The sequence below is a fragment of the Vanellus vanellus genome (genome assembly GCF_965231255.1).
Source record: "Vanellus vanellus genome assembly, chromosome: 1".
NCBI lineage: Eukaryota > Metazoa > Chordata > Aves > Charadriiformes > Charadriidae > Vanellus > Vanellus vanellus.
Window position 1 is genome coordinate 137,061,137 of NC_138905.1, and position 15,707 is coordinate 137,076,843.

At 41.3% G+C, this 15,707-nt stretch overlaps 1 protein-coding gene across 1 annotated transcript; it reads right to left on the reverse strand.

Annotated features, from left to right (window-relative positions):
• Nucleotides 1-229: 229 nt before the first annotated feature.
• ZRSR2 (zinc finger CCCH-type, RNA binding motif and serine/arginine rich 2) lies at nucleotides 230-15,450 on the reverse strand. The gene is made up of 11 exons (XM_082492143.1): nucleotides 15,367-15,450; nucleotides 12,783-12,862; nucleotides 12,553-12,652; nucleotides 12,223-12,331; nucleotides 11,808-11,894; nucleotides 9,527-9,565; nucleotides 7,979-8,094; nucleotides 4,302-4,515; nucleotides 1,915-1,970; nucleotides 1,635-1,744; nucleotides 230-999 (listed from the first exon to the last, which is right to left on the reverse strand). The coding sequence occupies exons 1-11, from the start codon at nucleotides 15,411-15,413 to the stop codon at nucleotides 518-520; spliced, it is 1,440 nt and encodes a 479-aa protein (XP_082348269.1). The 5' UTR covers nucleotides 15,414-15,450; the 3' UTR covers nucleotides 230-517.
• Nucleotides 15,451-15,707: the final 257 nt, after the last annotated feature.

Consider the following 15,707-nt stretch of genomic DNA (forward strand, 5'->3'; position numbering starts at 1 on the left):
AGTGATGTCTTTTAGATCCCTTTTCTCCAACTCATAACATGATTATATTTACTTTGTCTAGAAAGAGATTTCCCATAAACAGACGGAAAATATAAACGGCAGTCTTCTACACAGACTTCAGTTTGCAGTATGCTGTGGTGTGAATTTGCAGCACACTGGCTGTTCTGTACTAACTCCTTACAGGGACAGTAAACACTTAACACACACATAACACAGAAATAAGCATATACCAAATAAGCTTTACTTCTCTTTCTGTTTGTACTCGGTATGCATCCAGATGTTGCAGCAGTTCGGAGGGACAGAGTAGCTAGAGTACTTGACATTCACACCTTATATAGGACTTAAACTTTCAATTTTCTGAAGCTTAGCACACAATAAACTAGGTTCCTTTATTAGGAAGAAACATTTTAATGTGCAAGAACACTTTATTTGAAACTCAAATATAGCTGGTGCCCTATTGGAAAGATTTCTTTGTCAGCTCTATGTTTGATCAATTAGCAACTTCTAAAAGTAATTCTCACTTTGTTTTGGGAGTTTCACTATTTTTTCCTCTGCTGCTTGATCTCTTTTTACCCCTGCTCCTGGATCGAGAGGAACTCCGACTTCTGCTCCTACTGCGTGTTCGACTATGACTTCTGCTGCGACTGCGGCCTCTCCTCTTCCTCCCCCTGCTGCGAGATCTCCTCCTTTCTCGACTTCTTGACCTGCCAGATCGGCGCCTTCTCTTGTTTTTGCGGCGATTCTTTTTTCTTTCTGATTCTCCGTTTCTCCGGTAAGAATGATCTGGGCTTGGGCTGCCCCTTCTCCTTGACCGGCTGTAATAGTCATCACGATGGCTCGTTCTGTTTCTCCGTTCAGAGTTTTTAGACAACTGATTAGTCCGTTCAGGAGAAATACGTATGTCTCTATTGGCCTCCCAAAACTCATTGTTTGGATTTTTGAATACATGAAGAAAGTTGCAGTGTTTCCCTCTTGGACACTTCTGCCTTTCAAACAAGCCTGCAACAGATTAGGTTTTGCTTTTTTTATGAACCAGACCTGTTAAATCTCTTTCTTCATTACGTACCTACTGGAAAGAAACTTAATCAACTGCTTCTTCAAACAGAAAAACATGCATCTGACCACCTATCAATTTAATTCACACGAGAGTATTTTTCAATATGTACTTTTACTGGAATTAACTTTCTAACAGCTATGAAGGTTTTAGCTTAAAACAATTTTTATAACTAATTTTAGTACCTGAATTTAAGAATGTAAATACAGATAAGTAAAATGTGATAGTTACTGCTAAGAAATGTTGATGGTTCAGAAACTGCTGTTGCTTTTTAAAGAGATAAATTAGTACTTTCTGTAGTTTCACCTTAAGATTATTATTTTCAAAGCTAGGATCCAAACTTTCTTTTCCAGTCCAAGGTAAATCCACTAAAATGATTCAGACACTTAGGTGACATGATACGAATATTCCCTTTGTTTCCTAGATCTACACAAGCAAGTTAGCATACACGTCTTCCAAACAGAAATGATCTGCAACATTAGGCAGATCTGAAAGCTACAGGTTAATTCCCTCTTTTTCACTTCCATAGGTACTCTTCCAATAAAACGCTTTCTCTTTTCCAAGTGTTTACGTGACTCACCACATATAGCAGTTTTCCATCTTGTCACAGGACAAAATTCACAATGAAGCTGTCGGCCTGCATACCATCGTCCACTGAATAAAGCAAGAGCTGCCTGACAGTCCTTCTCCCTTTAAAAATTAAAAATTACACATAACAGTCTCATCATACAATCATTTAAGATGTTACTTACCAATTTTAGGCTCCCATTACAGTATAATTTACTTGAATTATACAAACAGTGTTCATTACTGGACTTTGGAGTTTAGTTCTAAACCTTAGTAATACTGCAAGTACTTACGACTGATACTGGACATACACGTTTCCTCGCAGGTGAGGCTCATAGTTGCAACTGACCTAAGGGGATGGAAACATTATATTAATTAGTGCAATGGAAAGTTTATGTTATACAGCAGCTCACACATGCTGAGATGGCAGCCATTCCCATTTAGGACAGCTTATCAGTACAAACTTACATGTGATTTTCTTCTGAATGCTTAGTTTTAGCCAAATAAAAGGTTTGGGGGGGGAAAAAAAAAAAAACAAGCAGCACTTCATGCTTATGTTTGAGTGTTTCCAGCATTCTGCTTTGATTAACACTGGGACCGTTGCTGCACTTAGCCCACAAGACAACTTGTACTTAATTGTCTCGCACTTGTCTGGGCCAACCCTACTGTGCAACAGCCAAATCCTGCTCTGAAAACAATTAGTAGTATCCTCATGTGGAAATGTAGGATTCATTATGGTAAGAGAATCGTTAGAGCAATTTACCTTTGCAGCATCCCTGTGAGATGAGTTACAAAAGCTGAAGTCACTGGCTTTCACTGTACAGTTCTGAAACACTTTTTTTTTCATAATAATTTAGCATTCAAAATATATCTAAAGCTCTCAAAAACACACAGTTTCACTTCCAAAAAGCTTGTCGCTAGTTACATAGGCAGGCCCAAGCAGGCTAGAACCCAGTTCTCTGGGGCAGAACTGTGAGCCCAGCCTATTTTGCCCCCAGGCTCCTTCTGATACCTGCACCAAATGAGGTAAGTGGCTCCTTTCATCACTGAAACCTGACTGAACCTCAGAGAACACCTCTCTGTGCACCGGATCAGGCAAGGGCTTCAGACACAAGGACAAGCACTTGTGTAATTAAATATTACAGCAGAAGCAGTCAAAACTATTTGAGATAAAAAACGTCAACACAAGAACAAGCAAGAATGATTTCACCATGGATGCTTTTGGGTGGGAAAAGCGTGCTTTATAAGGACCTGACAGATTCTGGAGTAGATTCCCAGAAAGAACAGAGAGAATAAAACCTCGGGCTACATTGTAAAGGGAAATCAGCTGGAAGAGGGATGTGTATAACCTGATTCTAAATGGTAGCAGAAACTCAACTCAATCACAGTTAAGATCCCTGCAGCCAATACATAATTTCTAAGCACCTCTAATATAATGAAAATGCCCATGAGGATCATACTACAGTTATACAAGTACTTCAGAAGCCACACTAAAAGCTCTTACCCCGTTATTAGTCATGGGGACCCAAATACGTGCAACTTAGCACAGTTGCATATAACAACAATGATACAAAGTCGAGGATCTGAGTTTGATGGTAAGACAGCATTTCAGCCCACGGTCCATTGGGAATCTACATCCTGTCTTCTAGGATGGAGCACAGCTTTCTAATATCCCATGAGTCAAAATATGGAGGGGATACTCCTCCAAACAAGTGAATGTTTCTTACCTATAAAGCTCATTATACAGCTATTGAAAATTCACTTTTTCTACTTTCCTCTTGCTTGAAATGCTAATACAATCTCAGTTCTGAGGCAGCTGTCAGTAGAGGGAAACAAAAGGAGTAAAGGCACTGTGTGCCTCCTGGTGACTGCAGGAAAACACTCAGGAACGGTGAACGCAAAGGGATGCTGCAGTAGGTTCTGCTACAAGGAGACTTCACCATCCAAGCTGCACGTTTTTGAGGCAACATGGGACTGTTAACACATATCATTCATCTCCGAGGTCTCCATTTACAGGTCCCTCTTTTTCCCCTCATAAGAAATCATAATATAAATGGGAAAAATTCAGGAAAGAACATTCAGCAAACCAAATGCAGAAACTAAGGATGGATAACAAATCTTGACACCATTTACGTAACTTACCTTTTTATAATTCTTCCTACCGAAATATCTACTACCTTTTCAGTTCATTGTCATTTGATTTGGTTTTATCCAACCAGTCCTAAAATGACATCGTTTGGGTGTATACTCCAAATACATTTTATACCCCAACTATTTCATTCTTTAGCACAAATACAATAGCCCAGGTATACTTATATTGTCTAACAGTCTTAATTGACCCTCTGGGGCTTATCATGGGCTACATAAAGAAGGGACTGTGAGGTAAGCGGACTGTTTCGCAACATGAATAACTTGCGATATAAAAGCACAAGCTTTTATAACAGTTCAGGGGAACGGGAGAGAAGATTTACCCAGAGTAAAACAATGCTGTGTAACAGCACTGATGAGTTTACAGGTGACAGGAGAGATGCACAGTTAGTTGTAAGGACATTGTACAGCTCTCTAATGTACACGGGATTTAGCTTGGGTATACTGGACAGAATTCCTGTTAAGGCTAGTAAAACACAACTTACATGGTATACATTAAATATTTAACAAGCTGTTACACTCAGATGCATACCTTGAATTGAACAACCTTCCCCACGTTCTGAAACTCGGGGAGCACGTCCTCATAGAACTCCAGGAACTGCTGGTAGGTCTCCTCGTCACTGTATTCAAGACTCGCATCTGTGTCATAGTCATCTCTCCGACACTGTTCCATGCCAAAAGTAATGAACATCCCTCGGACGAGTAGTGTCTTACTAGATGTTGGATAGTTATGCTTGCGAGAACACCTAGATGTTTGTAGTGAGGAAAGAAAAATGAAAAGATCAGCACTTTCAGCAGAAGATGCACTTGTTGAAACTTGAAACATTTGCTATTTTGAGTAATAGCTATTACAAAAGAAAATCCATTAGTGGAAAATCAACGTATTTCAATTATTAAAACAAATCTTTTGGAAGTGAGTTTCTGTGTAATCTTAATGCTTTCTGCCACGCACACATTCTTGCTGAAAAAAGCACACCTGCAAAAGCTATAGATACAAGTAGCATAAGAGCTAACGTGATTTCTCTTAGGCTACTGGGGTTAAATGTGTTCTCTATTTCTGAAGGGCTTTACAGAAAGACTACTGACAATCTTTTAAGACATTTTAAAGCAAGACCCCGCTCTTCTTTTTGCACACTGAACAACTTTTACTGAAGTTGTTCTCATCATATGGGGGTGTGGGGAGAGGGAGTGAGGAAAGGCAAGCACGTTTAGAGCTGAAGTTGGATAAGTGCAAGATTGATATTTTTCCACTTCTAAAGAAAATTATTCTTCTAAGTAAGTCTTATCTTAATACGCAACCTCTTGGCAGCCATAAAAGTATTAGGTCTCCCTCACCATTCATCACACTTAGGCTACCTCCCTCACATGCTGAAATACAGTTCTCCCCCACAAACATTTAGATTCAGTAAGAACATAGATGTTAGCCTCCATGTTTATATTCACTGTGCTTTATGATCTCTGTTTCAAACGCTTCCTCGAGCAACTGGGTCATGCACTCCTCAACACAGTTCTCCTTTTCACGGCACGATCAGAAAAACAGTCAGACTAGTCTACTCTCTTATCTAGTACTGGCAAAGCACAGACAAATTGGAGGGAGGTCAGGTTTCAAAATAGGCAATTACAACCTAGACTTCAGATAGACTGGATGTCAGTTCTGACATCCAGTCAGAAATTGACTCTCACTTTCTGGTTGGCACCTTAGACTTAAAACAACAAACAACAAAAAACAAAACTCCCAAGCCAAAACTAAAACCAGAAACAATTAATTTGATGGTTTGGGTTATTTTACATTTTAGAAGCTGCCTCATTTCACCCTTCAATTTGAATGATAGAACTGAAAGTTTTACATCCAACCAATATTGTCTCTACACAAAATTAATATAGCACATGACAGAACAAAGGGAACCCCAAGGAAAATGAACGGCCCAAAATCCAGTATTACTACAAAATATTATGATTTGAATTAATAGGGAAATTAATAATGGTGAACTCAGTCAGTTTTAGCTTCTTCAAGACATAGGGAGCTTTGACAAAACTCAAAAATTATTTTATTGATAATATTGGCTCTCAATTTTTCACCACTGTGGTCCATTTCAGCTTTCAACCCATTCTTCCAGTCCTTATCCTAGTTGTATGTCAGGCCTTTCAACACCAGAGGTTAAAAAGACCAGAATATGAAGTAAGCGGGTATGTGAGGAGGAAGATGAAGGAGAGGTAGCTGAGATCAACAACCACAGACAGATGAGAGAAGGCGGCCAGAATATGATGTATCTCGGTATTTAATTACCAAGACTATTTATAGTTCAAAGCAAAACTGATTTTTACCCAATCCATAATTAATCCAAGGTCACCTCTGAAACAAAAATACTGCAAAGATTACAAAGAGCTAAACATTGAAAAGCAAAAATGCTGTATGCAGTGAAACAGCTGGCAAAAGTTTTATTTAGGAATTCAAGACCTATTTCAGAATTGAAAAAAGATGTGGACTTCAAGCCTCCGTAGAGTTGAATTATCACATAATTATCCACAATATACATCACACTAAAACAAATTACTTCTAGGACAAAGAAAAGTACACTAGCTGGACCACACACACATTTCAGTGATGTAAGTTAGTAAAAGAACCTTATTAGTTTATGCTGAAGATTCATGTAATAAATATCAGTGTTTCCCTGCTGAGCTGTTGTTCCTCCTTAACACACACAAAAATTCAGGGATTTCCTAGCCAGAGGATGCATTTGGGTCATCATCTTTAATGGTTACCAATGAACCTGTACTTCATGAACCCATTTATAATTTTGTTTTCCTCTGTGTCCTCTGGTAACAAGTTTTGCCATTTGTTTCATATGAGAAAAGTACCTTTTTTTTTTTTTAAGCCGGTAAACACGCGGGGACGCCTAATTAAACTGTTGCATAATAAAGCAAATAATCCTTCCTATCCTACTTACAAGTTCAATGTTCATCTACCACTGCCCTCTTCCATCATTGCTTTGAAAGTGGAGTCTAGACTAGTTAGCCACTCCTCCTACAGAAACTGTTTTTCATCTCTGATCGTCCTGCTGTCCTTCTCACATCTCGCCTTTTACTATGTTTCCGTTCCCTGATAGGGCACCCGTAATAGTATATAAGAATCAAGAATGAATGTATCATGCATGTAAGCTACATCATGCAAGCTACACAACAGCTCTTTCCCAACTGTGCAGATGTACCTTAACTTGCTTTAGTCCATTTAAAATTTGATTTTATTTTTTAAATAATGTGGCATATGAAAATTAGACAAGATTTAAAAAAAAACCAAACACCTGACGTATCAGGCCTGTACTAATAACAGAAATCATAGAATCATAGAATGGTTTAAGTTGGAAGGGACCTTGAAGATCATCAAGTTCCAACCCCCCTGCTATAGGCAGGGACACCTCCCACTAGACCAGGTTGCCCAAGGCCACATCCAGCCTGGCCTTGAACACCTCCCGGGATGGGGCCTCAACAACTTCTCTGGGCAACCTGTTCCAGTGCATTACCACCCTCAGAGTGAAAAACCTCTTCCTAATGTTTAATCTGAACCTACCCTCTTCCAGTTTAAAACCATTCCCCCTTGTCCTATTGCTACATGCCCTAGTAAAAAGTCCTTCCCCAGCTCTCCTGTAGGCCCTCTTTAGGTACTGGAAGGCCACAATAAGATCTCCCTGGAGCATTCTCTTCTCCAGGCTGAACAGCCCCAACTCTTTCAGCCTCTCCTCATAGGGGAGGTGCTCCAGCCCTTGGATCATCCTCGTGGTTCTCCTCTGGGTGTGCTCCAGCAGGTCCATGTCCCCATGTTGGGGACTCCAGAGCTGGATGCACTACTCCAGGTGGGGTCTCACGAGAGTGGAGTAGAGGGGCAGAATCACCTCCTTTGACCTGCTGGCCACATCAAATATATTCTGTCTGAATATATCTGTGCATGTGTCAGAGCTAAGGAAAAGTCAGTTTGACCAATGTAACCAGAATGCACCATCAATAATATGCCATAACAATAAAGAGTTCTATTCCAGACAGGCAACTCTTTTGCTCTCAGTATCTAGTTCCATCATGAATACAGAACCACATCCAAATACATGAAAGTAATTTATATAGCAATTTTTCTTCAGTTTGCATATGACCTAATGAAGTTGCTTCCTTGTAATCTCTCCAAAACACTTCTATACCAGGAAATATTCAATTGATTACCTGTCTCCAAATCGGCAGGAACCTGTTTTAATATAGAATGGGCAATTCGCTCTATCCTTCTCTGTTCCTATATTCTCCGGGGGCTCTGGGTTATGCCAGGTCACACCGTTCTCCAGCTGTGGTAAAAACAACAAAATACACAGAAGTTAGAAAATAATAAAGAAATGTTATGTCAAAATAAAACTACCAATTAAATCCACATGCAATTATGAGCACTGTATTACTACAATGCAAGCTGAACCTATTTTAAGCATTGTTTTAAAAAGCTGCCCAGTGCCTTGGGTTTGTAATGATGGAAACCTCTTTTCTTGATAATTGTTTAGTTTTAAGAATGAGCCTATATTCACGATTTCTTTTTAACAACAAAAAAAAATATCACCAAAGTGGATGTTTGAATGCCTTGAATGACTACAAACAAAACACATTTTCATTTTGTTAGCCAACAGATCTGTAAAGCTGACTAACCTAAGTTCTCATTTTAAATCAACTGAAAACTGTTTATTTACAAGCAGCATTTGACCCTGCTACCAGTGCTGTTCATGACTCTTAGCTATAATTTTCTTTCAACAAAACACCACTGTCACTTCAACAGCATCAACAGTAAGTAACTGAACCCTGAACTGATACTAAATGAAGTTTCCAACATACCATATTTCTGCCTATTGCCTGGCAGAAATGGCTGCTAATACATCTTGAGCGCTGGGCAGGTAATAGTTCAGAGCATTCTTCTACCCATATTATGAAATAAAGAGTTAGGTTCCCTACGTAAACAACTATTTGGAATATAATAATTTGGAATATAATAATTTGGAATATAATAATTTGGAAGTGAATGCAACTCCAATGTAGCTATGGCAATCAACATACAATGGGTCAACGAGGTTAAAAATTTTCAGATTCATGCAGTGGTTTAAGCAGAGCAAGAATCTTCACAAATTTAACCATAAGAGAAGGATAAAAAGCCAAATTATTCTTTAAGGCAATAGGAAAAATTGAATTAATCCTCTCCAAGATTCATATGAAGACTGCAGTTTTCTTTACTACATGCTGCTAGCTTGAGATCCATGCTCTTCCATGCACCAGGGCAGTCACCTTTTCTCTCTCCCACCTTTTTGTTTTGTTGTTTTTTTCCTTAAGGATCTGTGCCCTCCTCTACTGCTGAATCCTTTTATATAGAACCTTCCATCTGCTTAAAAGACAAGTTTGTCTTGCCACCCAGAAGGACTGACAGATTTATTTAGAGTTCTAATTCACAAATAAACCATCACGCGTAGTGGTTTTTAACAGCACACAGCAGTATTTCCAGATTAATTTTAACTCCTGAACAGGAATAAGCATGCAGAACTGCACTGCCACCAACCAGCTGGAAATACGCTTAATTATGTTGCACCCAGTAAATAATTGTTTACAGCTCATGCAAGCCACTACATATTAAATTTATTCAGGCCATTAGGTTCTTGAGAGCAGATGGACAACATGCTAGAAGGCAAACACCGGACGGCAATTAAATTACTTTTCAGTTCTTTTTCAAAAAGTCTCTGAGCATACCTGGCTTTCAGCTTGATCCAGCATCCTCTGCACAGCTGCCTATAAATGGTGCAAACATAGGACTAGTGAAAACCCTGAAGACACGCAAAACATCTGGTTTCTTTAGTTAAGAACCTAATTTATAATACTCAATGATCATACATAATAAAAGTTTGATGGGGTTTGCTTTAAAAACAGAAGTTTTACTTTTGCTCTGTAGCAATTCATGTACTACAAAGCTGTTAAAGGATACATCAGACAAGATCCTCATGTAGATGATTTTCTAATCTAAATGCTAGACAACTTAAAAAGTTTAATTTTCTTCATTTTAAACCTATCATTCAACTATTGAATACTTGAATATATCTCCTGTCCTAGTACTTGCTTGGTTACAGCTAAGTTCATAATCATTTGGCTGCACTAAACTTAACTTAGAGCATTCTATGTAATGCACAGAAGATCACATTGCTTAGGGACCCTCTGTTAAAGCAAACCATGGAATTGTTAAGAAACTTTAATATCATAAGTTCACTGTATCTGGCCTTCCAAATATAGGAAAACAATGAGGATATTCTTTCCCTTCCTTCTTCTAAGTGGGCTGAGCAAAACAATAAAGTCAGTCTCCAAAACTGGCAGGAAATTAGTTCTAACAAATTATTCTAGGATGTTCTAAGAAAAAAAGACATTTAAACATAACTAACATGGGAAAATATGCTAGCATTGTTCTAATTTGTAAGAGAATTAATTAAATTAAAAAAAGAGGAAGAGCAAACAAAAACATGCAATCCAAGATGAGGACCCAGACAGCATCTGGTACTAATCATCAAGTATGTCAGATATTATCCATCCTATTAAAGAAAAACAAACCAAACCAACCAAATAAAAAACAAAACCAAAACACCACCAAACCAGAAAAATCTATTTTCTCATCTTAGGGAGAGAATTTTATTTTTTTTAAATCAGTATGCTAGAATTTGAATAAATTGCTGTTTCAAGAGACAGGCCAAATCAATTGAACAACTTTTTGCTGCTGAAATGGGTGTCTCCACTCCCAGCTGGGTGCTCAGTTTCCCCCTCTGTGCCTGTCAATGCCCTTTCTGAACAAATTTACCTTGCTAAACCAGTAAAATAGTAATCCAGGAAAAAAAACAAAAACAAAAACAAAAACAAAAACACCACAAAACAAACCAAACAAACCAACAACCAGGGCACCAAATTAGCCCACTGAGAGCTTGGGCAAACCCAGACACAAGGAGAGGGAAGAAACAAAATCCCACTGTTACAATGGTTCAACTCTCTTGGAACTGTGTCTCAACTTTAAAAAACAACAAAAAAAACACCCCCCCTCCCCCCCCCCCAAAAAAAAAAAAAACACGACCATCATTTTCTCTCCCTAGTCTGCAAAGAGAGAAATGGACACAACTCAAGAGGAAGTAAGACAGGAAATAAAACAACTGCTATTCTTTTTCATTCCTCATGCAAGTGTTACGCAATCAGTGACACAACCAACTACTAAACACAGTAGAGAATATTGTTTGCTCCTGTCTCTTCTCCTGCTGTGGCTACCAGACCCAGCAGCAAGACACCTCCCAGTGAAATGACTAGAATCTTTTGTGATTGTGGAGAAGCTAAAATGACCGGATCCTAGAAAGCTGCAATCACCCTTTACTGGCGATAGGCCAGTCCTCATGTTGGATGTCTGTACAGGACATCTTACATCCAGGCCATTCAACCTCTAAAACTTAAGAATGTATCAGTAGCAGAAATGTTATCACTGACTAGTATCTTCAGTATTATTTCTTTCTCTACTCAAGGAGCTCTGAAAAAAAGATACGTCCTGTTGGATGAGTCAGGTAAAGAAGAGCTGTAATATATCTTTTGATTAAGAACTGTGTTAAGGAACAGCAGCAATGTAATTCCATATTCCATATCCTCATTGGGCATTTTCTTCAACACTGACTGTGTTCAACTGGGACATGAAGTAAGGATTATCTTTAACGCATGATGCAAAAAGTGCACATATCAGAACCTGCATTCACAGTGTTCCTTTGTATTTAACTGATTGTAAAAAAATACAAACTATGAACAACAAGATACATTAAAACTAGTTACCCTTCTAGGTATATGGATTCACAGTGAATAATAGTTTCAGGAATTTAGACAGAATGGAGAGAAGAAGTAACTAACACACTTATACATTTGCTAATTAGAATAAAATCCCCCATCAACATGCACAGACTGTTGCATCTGATAATGTAAGAGGATATGTAACATGTTTATCCTCCCACTGCCAGGAAATCACCTCTCTCTCTCTCTTCTCCTGTTGTTTCTGCTGTGCCACTTCTCTCTCTTTTCTTTGCTGCTCTTCCCATTCTTCTTTGATCTTCCTCTTTATGATAAAAAAATATTTTAAAAAATTATTTAAGGAAACAAATGCTCTATAATCAGTCAAATTCTAAACTATCATATTGTATTAAACTCCTTGACCATTAAGTTTTCATCCAGTCATAAGCAATTAAATCTCTGGGCAAAAGCCCTTTTAAAGACTCTTTTTTTTCTCCTTTTTAATTTTGCTCTTCTAGAATGCAAGAAAGAAGAGCTCATGCTTTCAAACATACCAACATCAAGAAAACTGGGTCCACTACAGAACAGTAAAAGATATTACACTAAGTCTACCTATTGCCAGACACAACTGTAACACTCAATTTATACATCACCTCTTCTTCTTCTTGACGTTTTCTTGCAGCCTCTTCTTTTTCTTTCTTAAGCTTGAACTCTTCTTGGGCCTTTTCTTCTCTCAGCAACCACTGCTCATGTAGTTTTTGTCTACCAAGGAAAACAGACACCACTTAGACAAAATGTAATGACTACCCATAACTGGTGCAATTGCCATGCATACAATTCAAATTTATTAGTTCAGCAATAATAGCCTGAAATATACAAAAAGGATTCTGTTTTACAGAATATATTGAAACTTTTCAAAGCATCAAAATGGAATTGACTACAAATGTAGCTACTGCATATATGGCATTTTCTAGATTTTTCACCTTTCTGCCTCAAGTTTTTTTTCTTCTTCTTCTTCTTCCTCCTCTTCTTCCAGTTCCTCCTCTTCCTCCTCAGACACCGATTCATCTTTTTCTGTAGCTTCTAAGAAAAAACACAAAACAATGCATCTAAATAACTGGATGTTATAGTCAGCAAAGATACACAAAATTATATTATTTTAATAAAGAATCACTACTAGTTCCATTTACAATACAAAACACCTCACGGTTACCTGAGTCTCTTAGTTTGGCAAGCGCCTGTCGCTTTTTTTTTCGCTTTTCTTTCTTCAGAATAGCTCTGTATTTTTGATGGCTGGAGATGAGAGATTATTTACATTAAAGCAACCAAACAAATGATTTTTACAGTCATACATGTGCTCTATTTACATCAGAAGTACAAAACCCCACCCACAAACTGCAAAATTAATAGCTATTCAAATGAAACAGTAACTCTACAAGGACATCTGACATGACAGTTGTCCTGCTTGCAGCTGGGATAGTGTAATTTTCTTCCTAGGAGCTGCTGTGTTTTGGATTTAGTATGAGAATAATGTTGATAACACATACTGGTTTTGTTGTTGTTACATATGTTTATAGTAAGTCATGGACTTTTTCAGCTTCCCACAGAAGCTGAGAGTGAGCATAGGCAGTATAACCTGGCCAAAGGAATATTCCATACCATAGACATCATGCTCAGTATACAAATGGGGATTGGCCAGGGGGCAGGAATCTGTGATCGCTGCTCAGGACAGGCTGGGCAATTGATCATCAGACAGCGAGAGCAATTTGTGCTGCATCACTTTATTTTGTATACTCCTTTACCATTATTATTATTATTGTTATTTTTTTCTTCTGTTACTGTTATATTAAACTGGTTTTACCTCAGCACATGAGGGTTTTTTTCCTCCTTTTTCTCCCTCTTCTCCCTACCCTACTGAGAGGGTGAGAAGGGGAGTGAGTGAACAGTTGCACGGTCCTAGTTGCCAGCTGGAGTTAAACCACAACAACAATGAAAACTGTAGCTATGCTGTTAGAGCCACATGCAGACAGCAGCAACAATCACATTCGGACACAACACAGAGGGTCTTATGCTTCTTGCACTCTGCAGTACTTGACGTTATCACCAACTCCATGAAATCTCCCTTAGTTCCTGAAACTTGGTCACTAGGTAAGATTAGGGAGAAAAATTTTGGGATCTCCCACCCTATAATTTCAGCACATCTGTCAGCACATTCTAGTCTTCCTCTCTTTTACAGAGTATGAAATTTTAAGTCCCTTCCCCTTTCCCTTGATATTCTCAAAATACAGCAGACTTAATATATAGATAAAAAAAGCAGACTTCACCACCACCACAGATAATGCTCAGGTCTACTGTTCTGCTACTGAAGGTTGGCCAGACTCATCCTTGCTTGTCTGACAGCTCTACAAGGCTGCCTAGAAACAGCACCATGCTTTTACTATGGTTAAAAATCCTCTAAGTACCTGAAAGCCTTCTCGTATCCACCCCTTTTCTTTCATTTTTCACTCCAGCTCTCTTCTTTCTAGCCAGTTCGTAATTGAAAAATAGGAAGGAGGGATGATCTTCAACTCTTGTCATTCTGCCAAGCCAAATATTCACGGGAGATCAAAACCTTCCCATTTTGGAGTACGTAATTTTAAAAGATTCCGTAGGTATAACTCAGATAGCCAAAACCTCATCCGCATCTCTAACCCTTCCGCTCACCATCTGCACACTTGTGCATGCCATCAGTAATACCATGGTGGTTATCCCGGCAGCAGAGCGCTCACCCTCAAAGACTAATGCCAGACCATATGCTCTGCCCACATCTGAGCCTTTTACATGTGATGAAACAAAGCCTAGCAAATCCTCCTGCGATGTCACCTGCCTGAAATGAATCTCATCTGCTCAGCAGGTACCCAGGGCTCACAAGCGAGGATATCTCCTTTCCCAGTTCCCAGGCTTTCTTAGGTGCCCTTGAAGTCCAAGGAAGGAAGAGACCGAGCAACTCTCCCCACTCCCCGGACACAGCAGCACAAGAGGAGATGGGCAAACAGCCGAAAGCGCAATGAGCAGCGGTTCTTCTGCCGCTGAAGGGCTGGGGCTCGCCTCCCCCTCCAGCCGCAAGGCACTGTAGAGCCAGGCAACTCCAACAAGCGGGAGGCGCAGGCACTTGCAAAGACCTGGAAGCCTGGACCAGGGATCCCGTCATCTGCGGAGGAAGCCGGACGGGGCCCAGCCCACCCCGGGCACACACACACACCGGCTGCCTCCTCGCTCCGCGGCCTCCGCCGAGGCTCACACCCCCCTACGGCCGCCGCCGCCGCTTCCCCCGGGCGCGGGGCGTCCACCCCCGCCCCGCCAGCAGCGCGGGCAGGCGGGACGCAGCAGAGGCCCAGCGCCAGCTCCCCCACGCAAGTTCGGGCCGGGCCGGGCCGGGCCGGGCCGGGCCGGGCCGGGGGGCAGCCCCAGCAACACCGAGCGCCACGCGCCGCTGCGCCCCCCGACCCCCCCGCGGCCCCGCCCGCTTCCGGCCCCGCCCCCGGGCGCCCCCCGAGCCAGGCCGTGCTCCCAACCGCCGCCCCCACCTGTGGCCGGTTATCCCCCGCCCCCGCGCGCGGCGGCGGCCGGTCGGCCATGGCCGCTGCCGCACGTAGCTGCGCCACTCCCAGGCCCGGCCGCGAGGCGGCCTCAGCTTCAGCCGCCGTGCGGTCTGCCGCCGAGGCTAGGTCGCGACCCTCCTCGTGGATCCCCAGGCCCTTCCCCTTCCCCCTGAAGGCGGCGGGGAGGCCCGGCACCGGCAGCGGTCTCAGCCTCACCTCAACTTCCCCAGAGAGGACTCGGGCAGCAACATGGGCGCCGCCATCTTGCGTTACCAAGGGGATGTCACGTGACCCCACGGCGGAAGGGCGCAAAATCCCTTCCGGCAGCCGAGCGGGGAGACGGTGGCGGCGGGTGGGCGGTGCGAGCGCGTGCGCGTGCGCGCCCATCGTGTTATAATGGGCGAGCCGAGCTCTGGAACTGGTCTGCAACAGGGCGGCGGGGCCTGAGGCTGTGCTGCGGCCCCTGGAGAGGGGGAGCGGAGCGGAGCGGAGCGGAGCGGGAGGAGGGTGGGCAGCGGGCAGCGCAGTAACTGACCTGGGGTGGTGTACGGGTCATT